The following is a 20150-nucleotide window of genomic DNA, read 5'->3' as shown; positions in this document are numbered from 1 at the left end:
CTGCACCGAACAAGCTTTTTATTTGTTTGCTTTTACTACATGTACTGATAAAGGATGCCTTCTAGAGCACTGCCTTCCATAGCAGTTTCGGTCTTAAACTGGTGGGGTGGTACCTTCTCAGGGGAGTTCCTTTTACTCCCAAGGAAGAGATATGCTAAATTTTTGTATTCTGGTAACTTCTGCCTACTTAGTAACTTTCCTACTTCGTAGTTTACTTGATATTGCTTGCTTGAGAAAAAAAATTAAGAAATATACAGAAAAGATGGGGCACCTGGCAGGCTCAGTCAGTAGAACATGTGACTCTTGATCTCAGGGTCATGAGTTCAAGTCCCATTGTTGAACATAGAGCTTACTCAATAAAAAAAAAAAAAAAAAAAAAAAAAGAGAAAAAAATACAGAAAAGAGACAGGCAGTCTACAGAAAAATTCCCTGGTGATCACTTATTTAAAAAGACACAGAAACATGGCATACCTATTTCCACCCATATTCCCTTGTGCCCACCCATTCATGTCAGAGGAGGCCTGGTAGGCTGGATTAGCCTGAGACTGCTGCATCATGGGGCTCTGGGTATGTGCCATTCTGGGTGACATCAGAGGGCTCTGGGGTGTTGTGGCCCCAGTAAAGCCTGGATCAGGTTGCTGACTTATTCCTTAAAAAACAAAACAGAAATCCAAAGGAGACTGTTAGTTTTATCGTAGAGATTGGGGGGAAGAAAAGAGAACATTCAAATTACATACACATAGAAAATTACTTTCAAATACCTGATCATGTGCTGGTTAACCACATACATTTAAAAAAGGTTCCAAACTGGGATAAAAAGCATGAAGAAAAAAATTTCCAAATGTTGATTCTCTAAGGTAGTTACCTTGTCTAGAGATAGAGAAAATACTGTTCCTTCCCCTTATTCCCTCTCTAAATCAAGAATTGGTCAAACATGTGTATTTCTCTTTTACCTGAAACAGTCTTCAAATTTTTATGTATCACTACAATTGGACTGTTTAAACTTTAAATCAGATTGAAGTTCAGCTATATAGGAAAAGTTAACACATTTGAATACTTTTTTTATTGAATCAAGTCATTCTACAAGGAGATCCATGCATTTTTAAAAATAAGTAACTGCATCACAAAGGATTCTGTCTGTAAAGGGCTCTGCGGTATTTCAGTGCTATCTAATGAGCAAGAATACATAGAAAAATTCAATGTAAGCTTCTTGTTCAGTTTAGAAGCAAATGGCATTTACACTAAAAGGAGAGAAGGAACTTTTAGAACACTTTCTGAAGTCATCAAAAAGGAAACAGGAAAGGAGCTTAGAAACAAAGGCGGCAACTTAGAAACTTTCAAGGAGGACGTAAAGGAAAATGCGTTTTTTGCCTAGATGTGTGTAATGTACGTAGTTAATTAATGCTTAGGTTAGCTGAGAAAGAAAAGTTTATGATCACACAGAAAAACCCGCACATTATTTGGTTCTTTAAAGAAACAGGAGACATGAATTTAAGCACTACAGAGGCTTGATAGTTATTTGTAGATAACTCTGGCAAAAGACAGGGAAAATCATTTGGAATATTAATGTTAATGTAAGCACTTAACTTTTATCAATAATTCAACTATTAATTGAACATGACATGCACACAAATATGAATATTTATGACATTACACATCTGTCTCTTAAGACTGACGCTGAACAACAAATCAATATGAAGAAAACAAAGGGCCTTCCACTGGGGCTTCTATATAACACTTCTCAGGAATTATCTATTCATTGAAGATTTGGTATCATCTTTTTTTTCAAAAATTGGAGAATGTGTAATGCTTGAATTTTTGTAGGTCTTTCAACATTTTGTATGTATTTATTGATTTGTTTGAGTCAGACTCAGAGGTCTTAAAAAGTAAATATATACACATGCACCCGTGTTTACAGACACTGACAGAAACACACACATCCACACACACTCACACACACTTACTTCGGTCACTCTTAAAGTAAGACCTGCACTCAGAGAAAAGGTGGTACCTGAGCGGGGAGACTGGAAGGCACTGTGCTGGACCTGGGGACTCCTGACAGGCCCCAGCTGTCCTCCCAGGTTGCCTATCACTCCCTGGGTAGCCAGACTCATCTGGGAGCCATGCAAAGAGCTGTGAGAGAGGAGCTGAGACCCAAGAGCAGGGGACACTGGGGAGAAAGGGCTGGTGAAAGGTGGTGGGGATGTAAGTCCAGTACCGTAGTTTGGAGGAAATGGAAACTGCTGTGCATTTGCCTGGGGGATCCGGGGGTTGCTCAGAGTTGCTGGTAAACCACCAGGAGCCACCATGCTCGATGTCATGTTCAGCCCTTGTCCTCTCATCATCAGTGTTCGCTGCTGAACTTGCTGTTGCTGATGCATTTGTCTCTGTCGAAGATGCTGGTTCAGGATTTCCCTTTGTCTTTGGGCCAGCATCTGTGCATTAATAGGTGCCTAAAATGGGGGTGAAGTGGGGAATGCACAGAGGGGAACATTGGGGGAAGACACAGATTGAGAAACAAACTGTATATTAGAAATAAGACAACAAATGGTACTGTCACATGCAAAATCATTTGGGAAATAAAATTACACGGAAAGAACATTTTATTTTTTATTTTAGAGAGAGACAGAGAGAGAGAAGGAGTGCAAGTTGGGGAGAAGGGGGGAGAGAGAATCCTGAGCAGGTTCCAAGTGCAGCGCAGAGCCCAAGATGGGGCTCGATCTCACGAACCCTGAGATCATGACCTGAGTCAAAATCAAGAGTTGGACGCTCAACCGAACGAGCCACCCAGACGCCATGTGGAGAGAACATTTTAGAGTCGAACAGTAGGTGGGTGAGAATGTGGGCTTCTAAGTTCTACAGAGATGATGATTTTTCTGAAACCTTGCAATGACTGACATGGGTAACTTCAATGTTACTATGGATTAACTTGGAACTCACTGTGAGAGAACACAGTTAACTAAAGGACCTCATAATAATACCAGTCCTAGCTGTAAGATGAATGTCACAGAAACCTTGAAGATGGCATTCAAATCTAAAGGGAAACCAGATCATTTGTGCTGAAATGTGGTTTGAAGTGCTTCAGAAAAGGCTGAACAGAGGCAGGGAGAGGGGAGGGAGTGTAGGGAGAGCGAGGGTGATAGGAACATGCAAGGAGGCCAGGGCAGACTGAAGAGGAAAAGACAGATGGATGCGGGGAAGGATGTCAGTGCCTGCCACCCAGAAGAGGTAAAAGGCTGTTTATGGGGTCCTAGCAGTACAGAGTCAATCCTCATTACTCCTGGATTCCGTATTTGTGAACTTACCTACTTGCTAAAATTTATTTGTAACCCCCAACTCTATATTCACAGCACTGTCAACGTCTATGGACATGTGCAAAAGAATTTGAGATGCCCAAGGTGCACATTATTCCCACCTAAGGCTGAAACAAGGTGACAATCTGCCTTCTTGTTTCAGCTCTCATACTGTAAGCGTCCTTTTTGTGGACTATTTAGTTCCACGTTTTTCACTCTGGTGTGCTTTTCCCAGGTGATTTTGCTCTTGACGGTGGTTCCTAAGAGTAGTGCTAAAGAGCTGTCTAGTGTTCGTAAATGCAAGAGGCTGCGATGTACCTTATGGAGAAGGCACGTGTGGGGTGAGCTTCATTCAGGCAAGAGTCACAGCGCTGGTGTCTCTGAGTTCAAGGTAACAAATCGACAATATCTATTAAATAAGATTTCTTCAAATTGAAGCACATGTGAAACAAGGTTATGTACTGATAGACTGATGACCATGCTGGCACCAGAGGCTGGCAGGACCCTAACCCTGTATGTCTCCTGGGAGCAATGGTTCACTAGTCGCTAATTCAGTGTTTGCTGTAACTTCATAGAACACAACACAAGTGAATGACAAGAACTGACTGTACCTGGCAGTAAAAATGGAACTACAGAAGTGACAGGCTAGATGGACATCTGAATGACCTAACAGATCCATGGTGCTGATCTGGGTCATATGACCTTGTAAGTAACTTTGCCTGGGATACTGACAAGGAAAAAATGACAGAGAAACTCAACATCCCATGAAATCTGACTGCTGGTCTGCTCCTTACCTGTGTTGGTACTCCAGGCCTCAGGGTCAAGTTCACATTTGAAACATTGCTGATTTGATTCATAAGTGGCTGGCGATTCTAAATGCAACAGACAGAAGAATCAATACATTTTTTACACAGTATATTTTAAATCATCTCTCTTGAGAAATCGCCCTCCCCAGTGTAACATCTGTATGCGTTAGATGCTGAAACCACGTGGTTTGCAGCTGAATTCTTTTACAAAGCTAATTATCAGTGAGGTTTCGCATTGCTTATAACTGAGAAAACGTTGTGGACTGTTTACAGAAACCTGTCTAGGCTTGTTTCCCGAGAACACATTTTCTTGAGCTAACTAGGCACTCAGAAGGCAGCACTGCTCTGCCACCACTCAGCTAACAGTGACGATTTCTGTCACGAGACAGGACTGAGGAAAGGAGCTACTGTTGTCCTGAGTGCTCACACTGAGCTAGAAACCACCTTTAACTCATATGCACGTTGCCCTGCACCATACAGCAGCCCCGTTTTATAGACAGGAAAACTGAGGCTCAGAGAGCTCAAGGCTAGACCGTTAGCTCTAGACCTCAAGGCCAGACCGTTGTCCTGCTGGGCAACAGGACAGCTCCCCTGTGCTAGAGTGGAGTTAGTGGACGAGACAGAAGGGAAATCAGTAAGTAGAACAGAGCACGAGCTGTAGGGTCATCTTGGAAGGGACGGGATGAGCTTTCCGCCCTCCCCGAGGACACGACTGTTACGCCGCCCTCTCGCCTCAAGCTGCCCACGCCCCCGCGCCCTGGCCGCCTCTCCAGACGCCCACGAAGAGCACACCTGCTGTGCCTGGAGGCGATGCTGCAGCTGGAGTCGCAGCTGGTTTGGCTGGTTCTGCACCAGGCCTGTGGGCCTGAGGCCGGGTCTGGGCTGCATGCGGAGTGTGGCGTAGCTGGGCCGCTGTCCCATGGTATGGAAGTTGGGATCCTGCATGGGGTTATAGCTTCCCTGGGCCATCTGGGCCTGAGATGCATACTGCTGTGGGAAAACCGGGGTCTTCTGCTCCAGCATGATGTTGGATTCCTGACTGGAGAACTGTTCCGGATCGACTGCTTGGCTCTGAAGAGACAGCCCCAGATAACAAACAAATGAATACAACCGCTCTAAACAGCAGAGCCGATACAAGGTGATTTTCTCTCACTGTCATATACTTGAAGCTTTTCACACTGTACTTACTATACAAAGGTACCTAGCGCGACTCCACTTTTCTTCCTAGAAAATATCTTTGTTCAACGGGTGCACTTATGTGAGGAGAGAAGCAGGGTCAGGCCTGACCCCCATCAACCCTTCTTCCAAGGGAAGGAGAACTAGGCCAGGACTATGGGACACTGCCTCCTCACTTCCCCATCAGAGACTGACCCGGACTGTAAAATGGAAATGTCCGCTGGAAGCGTTAAGTCTTTTCACTGATTCTTCATACTTGAAGCAATCATTTTAGTCAGACGACCACCCTGGTACCTCACTGGGGTCGGCAGTGTTGGGGCACTGTTCCCATTTTGCAGATGAAAAAAGTGAGATCTGGAGACATGGAGGAAGTTGCGATAAGCCTTTCTGGCTGGTTCAGTAGTGGGTTCCAATCCAGTCTGTGATTTAGCACCTGAGCTCCTCAGCAGTGCGACACACTGCCTTTATTTAACTGCCTTCTGTGCTGCCGGAACTTCCTACAGTTTGCCACCATCTTATGAGCTACTGGACACATTTGCTGTGTTTGTCGTCCTTGACTTCTTATGGTTACCTGATCTATCTGGGTCAGAATGAAGCAGGTATAGAAAATCTACAACTTCTCCAAGGGGGAACACCTCACCCCCAAGTGGCCCTAGGTGTCTGTGTTTAGGGTGGAAACACATACTTGCTAATTCTATTCTCCTCTCCCTTCTACTTCTAGGGGTAATTGCTACAACCCTTCTGATATAAGGAGGGAAGGACTCAAGAGCAAAAATGTCTCTTAAGGCTTTCTCTAACATGGTCATGTCCTAGGCCTTCCTCCAACCAGTCTACCCAAGTTAGAGCAGGGGCCTGGTGCTGGCCATGATCCTTGGCTCACGTCAGGGCGGTCCTGAGGTCCACCCACGAGACCCTGGCCCACTGCCCTCTCCAGCACAGTTTTAAGTATGTGGATGGAGCCTCCCCAGGGGACACCATTGATGACTGAATTACTGAACTCATTATTGAATTGAATAACTACACTCACGAAACTATCTTAGAACTTTAAATACCTGCCCATCTTCAACAGAGAAGAAATGAAATAATTTCCACTTTTTAAAGAAGACACACAACTCTCATGTGCACAAATAAAGTCTATTTGTACTCTCCATCTCCCAAATCCACCGAAAAATGTTTCTATAATTCAGTTTAATAGGATGACATTATACTGACAATGGACTTGATGAGACAAAACAGAATACAAATGAATGAAAAAATGAAGGGGACTAAAAATATTAAATGATAAAAGGACACCAGTTTTGATAAAAACGATGCTACAAACAATCCCAATAACCACATTTAAAAAAAAAAAAGTCACTTGGACAAAACTCGAGAACAATACTGAGTGCTGACTTCTAGCTACCACTTAAAGCAAAAGCAAACTAGCCACACAGGAAATATTTAAATTCCATTCTCCTTTCTCGATTTATTTCACATTATATCATGTAGCCTCTCGAGTCATTTCTTCCCATTCTGCTGTTCTTGATATGAATCGACAAGTCTTAACTCCCACTTCTGTCTGCTGAACTGTGGGAATTATGACAGTATGATTTCTAAGCTTTAGAGAAGCCTCCAATGACTTTGCATCACCTTTCTGACATCCTCCTGACACGTCATGTGTCTAAGAGTATACTGGACGCTGAAAGCTACTGTTTAGCAGTAAGAAATAAAGATGATGAGAAAAGAGGAAGACAGTACTGAGACTGTGATAGCTTTTGGTTAGATTTTGTTTAGATTTGTTGTTCCTCTTTATAAAGTAAACCAGGATGCCTGCTTCCTTGCCTGCTTCCCACAAATTTAGCTGGGTAGCCAGACACAGAAAATACTGTTACCACATTCGAGATTATGTTTAGGCTGTTTATTATATTATTGCTATAAAGTAGCAATACTTTAGAGAATTGCTTTAACAAACTATCAGAAGGAGGAAGCTTAAGAAGCACTTTCTTGTATTCCCATTTACGTTTAAATATCCCCCCAAATTATTATGGGCTCAACCCACACAAAGGTCAAAATGGTTAATGAGCTCTAGCTACCTCTAAAATGACTTCTGCTAGCTTGTGTGCGAAGTATTCTTTTAGCACACTGGCTTCTTCTCACCAGCCCACAAATGTAAAGATGAATATGATCATCGTGGATGCCAACTGGGTTTTTAGCTGAAAGGGTTCTTTCTAGGTCATTGGGGCGGCAGTGTTTTGTTCTAGACTTCTCTGTTCTCTGCTCCTTGTGTGTCCCTCTACGTCATTAGGTGAGCTGGCCTTGACTTTCTGCCTTTCAGCTCAATAGCCTAAATTTAATGAAAGCTCATTTTCAGTGTTCTCCATCCTTGGGCAAACGTTTACGTGGGGGTAACAAGGAGGGCAAGAAAGAAAACAGAGCCAGCTTGTTAGGAGGTAAAGAAGTGCCCTAAGAAGCAGACCGCAGAGCATCTGTGAACCAAAGAAAACGGACGAGTCCGTGCCCTTGAGAGAGCTCAGCAACCCCCCACCCCACCCCCCCACCCCCAGCCCGTGCGCACCTGGCTGACCAGTTCGGGTATTCCGAGGGCTCGGTCAATCTCCTCCAGGCCATCGAAATTCCGCAAGGCTAAATAGAGCTGGTCCAGGAGAGCGCCTTCATCACTGGGCGACTCTGCTGCAGGATGTGGGCACAGCAGGTCGTCCGGAGAGCTGCCGAATGGCTGCCTGTGAAGACACAAACTTCACCGTGGGCCCCTGGAAAAGCCAGCTGGTCAGAGAACGCTTTCTTCCCTTAGGGACGAAAGGTGACCAAAATCAACCACTGACTTCTGGGTCTGTGTAATACAACGCTCTACCAGCCAGAACAGAACAAAATGACAAGTCACAGTGACAGACACACTCTACTCAGTGCCAATCGAGGCATCTAGTGTATGGTTTTCGTTTTGCCTGCCCCCACTTTAAAGCTGGCAAAGCTGAGGCTCAGAGGGGTTAACCCACATGTCGGGGAGATCGCACAAGCAGACACTGCCAAGCCGTGATTCCTACACAGACGCGCGTGCTGCCAGGGCCCTCCTGATCGTTGCATTTCCACAAATCTACACGGATTTCTCAAGCATATGTATGTATTCACTTTGCCCTGAAGTAATCAAAGGATTTTTCTGAACTTTGGTAGGAAAGACAAATTTCATTTAAACAGTCTTATTTCATAAGTGGCTGTGATGACTCACCTGGGAGAGACTAGAGACCTATAAGAAGAAAAGCTGCATTAAGTTTTTTGAATTCAGCTGTCGCTAGACTAACTCTGGTCGGCCTAATAGGAAACTTCTTAGTCATGCATAAGCAGGCCTTGCAAACATATTCATTAAGGCCCCCAGGAAGTGCGGCTCTTGGCCTTTCTGAGTCAACAAAAGTAGATCATGAATGTGCACATTATACATTATTATAAAAGGTCATAGGTGATATAATTGTAACACTAAACTCCAAACTCATGGTACATAAAACTAAAATTTAAATTAAACGACAAGTTGTTCGTGGTGGGGGTTTGAAAAGTTTCTGAGTTACTTCAGTATCGAAAGGGAAAATGATACTTGTATTTTGCCAAAATGGTCTAATTAGTACTCTTAGAGTTACCATATGATGTTTTGGAGAAAAGAAAAGTTTACAAGTAAGTAAGTTCATTCTTAAGCAAGTGTGAATAGATCCATCAAGGGATGAAGTTATTTATCTAACCCAATTTAATATGCCATGTTTTCTAAAGACAGCTTGGCATGCCACTTTGGCCTAGGATCCTGAAATGCTGACTATGAAAGCCAACAATTGATTTCCAACATTTATAATCAGTGCATTAAAGAACAATTTATACTCTCCATTTATCCCCAGTAACTTGTAATGGAAATCACCTAATTGAATGCGCCCTTCATGACACTGCTCACCTGCCCTTCCTGGCTCTAAGCCTGCATCCCCGAGCCTCCCTTGCCGCGGGCTACTACCACAGGCCGAGCGCGTGCGCTGTGCGGCCACCCGGTTCCACTCAAATGGTCCTGCCTTGCTAAAGGTAGCTAACGCTCTGAGACTCATGCTCTGGTTTTTGGGGGGCCTTTTCTAACCTGCCTCTTCTCATCATTGCCTTGCTCCTCAGTAAGACATCGTTTCCTGGAAAAGTCTCCCTACTGCCCTTCCTGCTTCTCTGGCATCCATGCTCTCCCGGAATTTAAGTTTTTAAACACAAATGCGATCAGATCAGTCTGCTGCTCTTACACTTAAGGAGTGGGAGGAAGGTGCAGTGTAGAAAAGCAGCAACAAGGAGGAGAAAAACAATAGAACCGCATTATCACAGAAGCAAAGAGAGGAGGAAATTCTGCAGAGGAGTGACCAACATTTGGATGTGGTAAGTTTCATGAAAAGAGGTCGAGTCAGCCAAGAGTGGATGTTGTGTGTTTACCAAATCACTTATACCTGGGACCTCATTCCCCAAAGATGGTAGCTAGTTAAATGCATTAAAGTATTTTCTTGGTCTGCCTTATTCCCTAATTTCAACTTCTGTTTCTTCGGAAGCTTCATTCCCACACCAAACACGACCTCCCCACCCAGACCCCTCTAGATCCCCACTGCTGACAGGCTAAGGTGAAATCTACTCTCTTAAATCTAGGAAGGCTGCCGGGTTCCTCCTGAACCCACACCCCCCAGTCTTGCATTGGACTGAAACCCAGCGTCAAAAGGAAAGGGAGGAACGGTCACCCTCTGCAAGACAACTCCACCGTAGGAAAGATACATCCAAAGCTTAAATTAAAAAAACAATTTCCAACATAATAAAAGAACCCATTTTTGTTACATGTTTTTCTTGATTAAAAAAAAAAACAAACCTCAAAGCAATACATAACACAGACTGAAACGTCCAACAGTACCTCCAGCTTTCCTACTTTGGTCAGGGCTCTTCCTTGTCAGCTCAGGCTGAGGACTCTCAAAATAATTCCCTGCTTATAGCCTCTCTCCTGTTCTCCTCAGACAATGCTGTTAGGTTCCTTTTCCAAAACAAATTTTGCTGGGATGACTCAAAAATTCTTATTTTAGCTCTCCAGGAAAATGTCTAAGTCCCTGGACAGGTGGTGGTGGTGGAATTTAAGGACGCACACACTTTGGTAAAGCCTAGTCTCTACAAACTCAATGTCCACAATTTCCCCGTGAGCCCCAGCCACCCTGGGCAATTGATCCTTTTCCAAAAGATGCCATCTATGCCGCTATAAGGCCAACACTTGTCATTCCATGCTTCGTCCTTTCTTTTCACTTAAAATCGATATTGGTATTGATGTTAAAATATCAACTTTAGACTGTACCAAGTGAGGAGATCTTAAGTCTCTTTGTTGGCCCAGTTCTTGAAACTGCATAGGCTCAGTAAGTTTCCAGTTGATGAAAATAAAGGGCTCCTGATCTAGCCAGGATATCGTATCTTATAATCAGAAAGATACATTGCATTGTGGTTGATATGATAAATTTGGGTATACCATGAGTTATATCACTTCCCTTAGAGATGTAATAATATGATTGGCTTATGGAAAAAATACCAATCCAGACTTCCAATCCCAACTTTATAAATGTCCACCAACACAATGAAGAACTTATTCTCCTGCATTTTGGGCAATTACAAATAGAGTCACAATCTAGACAAGACAAGGACGAAATTCAGAGGAATAAAGGAAAGAACACACGCAGGCCATGGGCTGATGCGAAATGATTAAGTAACAAACTAGCAGAAGATAAAGCTATCATCAAAAGAAACCTCATTTCTTGAAATGTACACTTTATGAACTACCAAAAAACAGTAAGGATGGAGACAAAATGGGGAATAAGGGCGCCTGGGTGGCTCAGTAGGTTGAGCGTCCAACTCTTGATTTTGGCTTAGATCCTGGGATTCAGCCTGGTACTGGGCTCATGCTGATAGCACAGAGCCTGCTTGGGATTCTCTCTCTCCCTCCCTCTCTGCCCCTCCTCCGCCCATGCATGCACACACAATCTCTCTCTCAGAATAAACATTTTTTTTTTTTTAAAGGGGAATAAGGTCAATTCTGAGCTCTTGTTTGAGAAACCATGACCATTATCATCACTTTTCACGTTATTTTCAAAATTCTGCAGAAAAGTAGCAGCTACTACATAAGAAATAGACAACAAAAGAAACTTTATTTAGATGCATTTCAAACAAAAGAAAACCAAATTAACTCAGATTTTGAACTTAATGTGAAAGCAAGTTTTTCATGGAGGGCAGCTACTGTATTTGAAGAGAAAGCCACTTTTATAAATCCAACAGAAATCTTCAAAAAATCCTTTGTAAGTTTGGGGCTATATTTTATTTTAGTTATTTTGATAAATATATCAAAGCATATTTGATAAGTATGTCAATATATCTGCACTGACAGCACAGAGCTGTCACTCGATCCCACAAACTGTGAGATCATGACCTAAGCCGAAATCAGGAGTTGGATGTTCAACTGACTGAGCCACCCAGGGAGCCCTGGCTATATTTTAAACATCTTTTTTACATATGACATCGAGGAAAATAAGACACGATGGAACTACAGAAAATGCAAGTTCAACTATAAATAAATAAGAGAATTATGTTTGAGATTTAAGGGCTAATCTATAGTCTTCTGGAAATGTGTACTTAAACTAATGCTGGGTTCATAAAACATTAAAAACTTACCCCTAAGTAGGCAGTAAAACTATAAAATGTTAATGATGATACTTAGGGGAGTTAAAAAAAAAAGGGGGGGGGGATGATAAAGCACTGTTTTTCTTTTCAAAAGAGAGACATAGTCAAAACCTTTGTTATCCATCACTTCTGAATTTCTATGACAATAAGATTACCATAAAGTTGGCCATAAATTTCTTCCAAACTGAATTATTTAAAAGATGGGGGGTAAGTGGCTGGAAAAGCTGAAATGACTTTAGAAGTGATGAACACATTCTATTTTGTCCACACAGCTCTCATACAAAGAAAACTGACACAGCGTAACCAGAGCAACGGCAATACAGGGGTGGTGCCCAGACCCAGAAACCTGCACAGCAAACCGAACATGCTTACATGGTGACTGGGCTCCGTACAAACTCCGGAATTCTTCCATTTTTGTTTTAACAGAATGTTCATCTGTTTGGGCAACAGGGAAAATCCTAACTTTGCGCCTCATATTCTCTAGAAACTAATCTTTGACATTTCACCCCAAAACAAAACAACTATCAGATGCTGCATTTAACTACCGTACTACATTTCTATCATGTGCAAGTTTCCATGGAAATGGGTGGCTCTTTAACGTATCAGATAAACATATTCAGAAACAGCTTAACACTCACGGACTCCATCAAATTAGACTCAAAGAACTGGAAGGACCCCGAAAAAGTACTGCTTCCAAGTTATTACTACAGTGGCTATTTGTGCGATGCTCTACTCCCAACAGACCCGGTGATGGAAGCTGCACGCTGCCTTGGTGGCTGGTCCGGTGAGAGCCACAGTGACTGCACGCGGTTCTTGCTGTCATCCTTCTCCTGCCTCATTTCTGCTCAGAGTGCAGGGGGAGGGCCAGAGATGCAGGCATCTTCTGGGTCTCTTTCAAAATGCAGAGCCCTGGGCCCCACCCAGACCCGCCTGTTAAGGAGACCCCAGACGTGATTCAGAGGCACCGCAGGCTTAAAAAAATACTAGTTTCTTCCCATGATGAAAGGAATACAGCTGGTAAGCGAGCCTCCTCCTTTATGTCCTCGAGACGGTTAGTAAGCACTTTCCCTGGTCTTTTGTTTCAGTGAAATAACTAGCCCTCGACTTTTTCTCAGATGTCTTATTGCTGGGATCTTACTCATCTTCTGATACTTCGGGGTTTTTTTTTGTTTTTAAACTTCACTGAATCTTCTGAATCCTTTACTCTCCTTTAAGATAAGGGAAGGGAAACAGACAGGTATCATACCACGCCTCTGAGCTGTGCAAGGCCCACTATGATAAAAGCGTTACATCTCAGTAGGACTCACTCTGAAACCTGTAGTTTTAAAAAAACAAATAAGAAACTCTGAAAATGTACTCAACTCTTATGAAATTTCAAAAACCTTGCTGACTTTCATTATCTGTGAATTAGATAAGAATATTACATAACTTTAAACCAGAATAATCTAGGACAATAAACCAGGACAAAACACTCGGTCTGCAGTAGGGTCCTCATGGAGCCTTCAACCCCAGCTCTTTACATGTGGGCCTCAAGGGCGAATTGCTACAGCTTGTTTTCCAACAAGTTTACTTTCGGGAAAACACCGCGCACACCCTTTCAGTTCCCACACCGCCTTCTGGCTTAGGCTCCCATCTCTCTGCCTGGGGAGCTGCTTTGTTCACCCAACCAGCCAAGCAGGACCATCACTTAGGCCTCAAGTCTGCTTGCAGTTAGTGCACTGCTAAAAACGAGATTATGCAGACGACATAACTGTGACCTTGGTTTTGCAGGGAATAACGGAACTCTCAAAGAGGCAAACACAAAACAAAAACCACCTATGAGCTAAACCTTGAGCATCCCAAGCTACTGGTGATAGGTGTGTTTTTATCCACAGAGCAGTTACAAGAGCTGGGGCTCTGGGCCAAAGCAAAATAAAAGCACTAACTTGAGGCTGCTGGACTGAACTGAGGGAACGTGGAATGGACCCCCCACCTCTGGCAGAGAGCACTGCAAATTTGCTTTTTTAAGAGAAGTTTTTTAAGAGAAGTCAATTTCGACTCCAGATGTTTCACCAACCAAGATCAACTTAAGAACTCCCAATGCAAGATTACCAAAATACTCAGGGAAACAGGCCATCATGAGGGAGAGTCAATACTGGAGTTAGACCTCTATGAAACCTAGTTATCAGAATTATCAGATAAAGAAATTCAGAAAATAACGATGAATGTAATGCTTAAAGATATAAAGATGGAATCACGAAAATAAGCAAATAATGAGACTGAAAAGTAGACCTGGCAAATAAAACTTTTAGAAATAAAACATGTAACTGGATTACACATAGATGAAGAAGGAATTAATGAACTGGATAATAAATTAATTATCCTGATGTACTGAGAGACAAGGAGATAGAAAATACATGGATTACGAACTATGGAGGGTAGGGGGCACCTGGGTGGCTCAGTTAGCTAAGCGTCCAACTTTAGCTCAGGTCATGATCTTGCTGAGTTTGTGAGTTCGGGCCCTGCACCGGGCTCTGTGCTGACAGCTCAGAGCCTGGGGCCTGCTTCGGACTCTGTCTCCCTCTCTCTCTGCCCTTCCCCTGCTCACACTCTGTCTCTTTCTTTCTCTCAAAAATAAATATGTATATATATAAAAAAAATGGAGGGTAGAATTAAAAAAAAAATCCAGCGCAGAAAGAGAAAGTGTAATATGTCTAACCAGAATCTCAGAAGGAAAGAATAAAGAAAATGGAAAGGGACAGTACAAGAGATAATAACATGAAAAACATGAATCTACGGGGTAAAAACAAGTAAAACATGCCAAATACCAAGCAGTATAAATAAATCCACACCCGGACACACTGTAGTGAAAGTGCAACACACACAGTAAATACAAAGGATATTTCAAAAGCAACAAGAGAAAAGATCACCTACAAAGAAACAAAATTTGACATAATCAGAGGCAAAAAAAAACTTAAAACAAGATCACATACCATTTCCTTTTCCAAAAACCTTTTTTAATGGCTCAATGAAAAAGTCTGAATTCTTCAGAGCGTGGTATTTAAGACGTTCTTTTTCTTTTTTCTTTCTTTCCAATTTGTATTTAAATTTAAATGTCAGTTAACATATAGTGTAGTATTGGTTTCAGGAGAATTCCGTGTTTCATCACTTATGCATGTAACACCCAATGCTCAGCCCAACAAGTGCCCTCCTTAATGTCCATCACCCATTTAACCCATCTCTCCACCCACCTCCTCTCCAGCAACTGTCAGTTTATTCTCTACCACTAACCGTCTGTTATGGTTTGTTTCCTTATCTCTTCCAACCCCCCCTTCCCAAATGTTCATCTGTTTTTGTTTCTTAGGTATTTAAAACCTTCTATAAATCTATTCAATTACTAATCTACTCTTCCTGCCAAATCTTCCCATACTGCCTTTACTGTATATTTTTTAAGTGGTAATATGTATGTAACAGAAAACTAGACTATTCCCCGTTACCCTAAACATACCATGTTGTTTCTGTAACACCCAGGCCCTGATTATGCTGCTTTTACCCACTGGACTGGCTTCCTGCCATCTCTACCTCCTGAATTACACCTTTCCTTCAGGACTCTGAAGCCTTCCCCAGTCACCCCAGTTGGATGATCTCTTGTAATTTGTTTGATTTCTCTTATACCATTTATAGTACAGTACATACTACCTTATAGTTATTAATGTACATCTTTTATTTTCCAACTAAATTATAACTTTTTAAAGGTATGCCCTAGAAGTAACTGATTTCTGGATTTCTCCCTCCCCTACCCCCTCACGTCCTGTCCAACAACTGACGATTATAGTCTGAATATGTGAAAACTGGTCAGGACCAACTATTTAGAAGGAAAAGATTAATTTCTGGCAGAGGTCTAAAATAAGTTACCGGGGTGCCTGGGTGGTTCAGTCAGGTAAGTGCCCAACTCTTGATTTCGCTCAGGTCATGATCTCATGGCCGGTGGGATCGAGCCCTGAGTCGGGCTGTGCTGACAGCACAGAGCCTGCTTAGGATTCTCTCCCTCCTCTCTCTGCCCTTCCCCCGCTCATGTGAGTGCAGATGTGCCTGCTCTCTCAAAATAAATAGACATTTAAAAATAAAATAACTTCCAGAACTCATGAACCACTGTTCTCTTGGAGCTCCTGGGTACTCAGGACTCACCTGTTTTGGCTGGCGAAAGATGCCTGGTCTATAGGCAGGATGCTTTCAGGCCATGGGGCAGTCTGATTTGGGGGAGCTTGTTGTTGGCTATACTGCGGTCCCCCCATATTCATCTCTAATTCAGATGGCCCTAAAGAGAGAAGACAAAAATCAAAAAACTTTATAACCTATAATCAAGAAAGTGCCTATTTCTGCTATGTAATATATAGAGAAATATCTGGTTTATGGAAAATGAAACAGACAGATGTGGGTGCCTGGCTGGCTCAGTTGAAAGAGCATGTGACTCTTGATCTCAAGGTCATGAGTTTGAGTCCCAAGTTGGGTGCAGGGATTACTTAAATAAATAAATAAATAAATAAATAAGTAAACCTAAAAAAAAAAAAAAAAAGACAGATGTAATAATATTTAGGTGAAAATAGTAAGACCAAATTTAACAAAGGCAATAAACTTCAAGGCTTTTCACTCACTTTAGGGAACATATAGAGTGGCAGTTCTAAACTCTTGCAAAGAGAACCTTTTATATTCTTCAAGAAACAAGCTTTAGTTTATGTGGGTTATATCTGATTGACACTGTATGGGAAATTAACACTGGAAAGTAGAAAAAACAATTATTCCTTCATTTAAAAATCATTATAATAAATCCACTATATGTTAATATAAACAAGAGGTTTTTTTTTTCTTTTTTCTTTTTTTATTTTATTTTTTTATTTATTTTTGGGACAAAGAGAGACAGAGCATGAACGGGGGAGGGGCAGAGAGGGAGGGAGACACAGAATCGGAAACAGGCTCCAGGCTCCGAGCCATCAGCCCAGAGCCTGACGCGGGGCTCGAACTCACGGACCGCGAGATCGTGACCTGGCTGAAGTCGGACGCTTAACCGACTGCGCCACCCAGGCGCCCTTTTTTCTTTTTTAAATAGGCTTCACACCCAGTGTGGAGCCCAGCCCAGGGCCTGAACTCAATGACTGTGAGATCAAGACCTGAGCTGAGATCATGAGTTGGACACTTAACCAACTGAGCCACCCAGGTGCCCTGTAAACCAGATCTTTTAATGAAAAATGAAAAAAACCCTTTTACTGGTATTGTTAACATTAAAATTTTTTTATTTTTGATTTTATTTTTGAGAGAGAGAGAGAGAGAGAGAGAGAGTGAGCGAGCGAGCACGCATGAGTGGGGGAAGGGCAGAGAGAGAGGGAAACACAGAATCCGAAGCAGGCTCCAAGGCTCTGAGCTGTCAGTACAGAGCCTGACAAGGGGCTCGAAGTCACAAACTGTGAGATCATGACCTGAGCTGAAGTTGGACGCTTAACTGACTGAGCCACCAAGGCGCCCCTTGTTTTACATCGTGAGGACGACTTTAATGTCCAGATTGACAGAGGAGAGTCAGAGCGTCCTATGTGCTCCCACATTCCACCACACAGCATGTAACTATGAGAGAGGGGAGAATGAAGAGGGCCGGTAGGGTCTCAGCATTATTATGGGAACAGTTTAGTCTTGTGGACCTCCTGAAAGGCTTGGGGTCCTGGATCATACTTTCAAGAAGTGCTAGATCACTTGTTCTTGAACTTTCATTCATTGTAATTCAGTTAGCTCTTCTAGAAGAGAGGGGGTAGAACAGAAAGAAGGCTCAGGCAGGTCAGATGTGCCCTTTCTTAGTTCTTTTTAGAGGTTTAAGGCTAACGGATGACATGAGATTTTTAATGATTTTATTGTTGTCATGTGTAGACCAGTCTTCCATTACAAGAGACAACTTTCCGTGGAGTTCATGGCTTTCTGAATTTATTAAAAATCAAAGAAATTCAGTTACACAATAAAGCTCAAAGGCCAGGTGAGGTGCCCTTCAATAAAGAAACATGGAGAAAAAATTAAATTTCTGGATATGAGGGATTTATTAATTATCGTGTGTGTGTGTGTGTGTGTGTTTAACTTTTCAAGTAATCTCTATACCCAACATGGCGCTTGTGACCCTAAGAGTCACATACTCTAGTAACTAAGCCAGCCAGGTGCCCCTTAATTATGATATTTAAACGAATGAATCAATACATTAAAAACTTCCCAGCTGAATTCTGCATGAAAATCTGGTCATTTTCAGCATTTTTCTATAAAAGCCTTTCATAAATTATATGAATTTATGTTTGGAAACCACTCATCAATTTGAAGTACATTCTCTGTAGAAAGGCTATCTGAATGTCACCTCTCAGAAACAATAAGCCAATATGTGCTGAGCAATTACATAACTGGGTAAGAAAGCGGATGCCAGAGGTAGGATGAGAATTCTGTGTTGTCTTGTCAAAACAATCCTGGTACCTTTCCGTTAATGATTTAGCTCTTACTCATTGTGCAATATTCTAAGTATATGAAAAAGTACATAAACATGAACTTATCCGAATTATGCTAATGTGCAAGATTTAGAAGAAGCTTAATATGTCAATGATTAAGAAAATAATCTCAAGTATGAGTTGTACAGACCATTATTTTTTTTTCAGGTAACAGCTTTACTGAGACCTAATTCACATGCCATACAATTCACCCGTTTAAAGTATATGATTTAGTGGGTTTCAGTATATCTGCAGAGTTGTACAACCATTACGACAATCAGGTTTAGAACATTTTCATTCTCCTAAAACAAACCCGCGACCATTAGGAGTCACTCCCCAGTTCCCCCAGACCCCCAGTTCTAGGCAACCACTTACCTACTTTCTTTCCCTACAGATTTGTCTATTCTTGGCATTTCATATAAATGGTGTCATATAATGTATTAGACTATTAATTTTAATAACATGAGAACTGTATCCGAAGAGAATTTTAGTGATCCTCACGTTTTGTGAGATGTCCTAGAAGACCTCGTACCTTCAGTGAGGACCCTGGAAAGTCTGGGTTAATAGTCTAGGATGGTGTCCTAAGAATCTGCATCTTAATGTCCTGCGAGCATTCTGATGATCACCCAGAGTCAGGAACCACTGCTGTAACGCTGAGATGCTCCTTACGACCATCATGTATGTAACACTGGCAGTGTGGCACTCTGATTCACTCCCCACGAAAGTTGAAATTAGAGAATTTAATACAAATAAAGCACCACAGAGGTAGTTACTTCTCTGATGTAACTGGGAAACCTTTGAGACTCTAGGATTCTATACAGAGTCCTAGCAAAATCCCACTTACGACAGCTTGACATGGGGGGAATCACCTGCAAATGAGGAGCATGTCTGCAAAGAACTTTTGGAGCGGTTCGTCTCTTCTAAGAAAGCACAGAAATGAAAAGTACAGAGCACTAGAACTACCTTACCTATATTCATGACCTGAGACTGAAGCATCTGTCTTTGGCCAGGTTGGCTGTTGGGTCTCATGGGGATGCTGGCTGTTGGGTTCCGAATCATACCTCCTTGGATTGGCCGGTTCAGGGCACCGGTGGTAGCAGCACAGGTGACTCTCACAGCAGAACTCTGTGGGGCCCACTCCCCAGATGGCATAGTGGGCCGGGAAGCATTACTACCAATCATTCCTGCAGGCAAGCCAAAGGAAACTGAGAGATGGAGTAACTGAAACCACAGTCAGCATGTATGAGCACTAGACGATCTTACTCTGTGTAAGACCATCACTCTGTCTACACAGCCCAATAGTTAATGCCTTCATTGGGACAGACGTGGACCCTTGGCTAAGCAGCAAGAATTGGCAGTTTCTACAGTTTTTCAGAGCACGGACTTGCCACTCTCTATAGTTCGGAAAAGCTGTTAAAATTGTTCCCATATGTACTTAGAAACAGGTGCTGTGGCGTGTGGAGAACCCCAACTTCCTTCCTCAGGAAGTGAATCACATTAGCTGATCTACACGTCAGTGCTTTACTTTCCAAAAGGGAGGTGAGGCTAAGAGAAACAAGGTTTAAACTCATAGTCAATACTCTTATTATAAATCCAAATCACAGAATATCCCGTGAAGCCAACGTCAGATTTTTAAATCCTCAAATCCCTTCCAGGGTACTCTGATTTGTTACGCTTCAAAATTGACCGAG

The 20150-nt window shown here is 42.4% G+C and overlaps 1 protein-coding gene across 9 annotated transcripts in view; it reads right to left on the bottom strand.

Annotated features, from left to right (window-relative positions):
* NCOA2 (nuclear receptor coactivator 2) overlaps nt 1–20150 on the bottom strand; it is a 290814-nt gene that overhangs the window by 13127 nt on the left and 257537 nt on the right. For all 9 annotated transcript variants that reach the window (XM_049633288.1, XM_049633287.1, XM_049633295.1 and 6 more), the window contains 7 exons: nt 19428–19643; nt 16142–16271; nt 7830–7995; nt 4892–5170; nt 4088–4165; nt 2219–2453; nt 472–649 (listed from right to left, as the gene is read on the bottom strand). In XM_049633288.1, the coding sequence (XP_049489245.1) occupies nt 472–649; nt 2219–2453; nt 4088–4165; nt 4892–5170; nt 7830–7995; nt 16142–16271; nt 19428–19643 (1282 nt within the window). The remainder of the gene's footprint in view (nt 1–471; nt 650–2218; nt 2454–4087; nt 4166–4891; nt 5171–7829; nt 7996–16141; nt 16272–19427; nt 19644–20150) is intronic.

The sequence above is a fragment of the Panthera uncia genome, chromosome F2 (assembly GCF_023721935.1).
Source record: "Panthera uncia isolate 11264 chromosome F2, Puncia_PCG_1.0, whole genome shotgun sequence".
Classification (NCBI taxonomy): Eukaryota; Metazoa; Chordata; class Mammalia; order Carnivora; family Felidae; genus Panthera; species Panthera uncia.
This window is presented reverse-complemented; position numbering and strand designations above follow the sequence as displayed.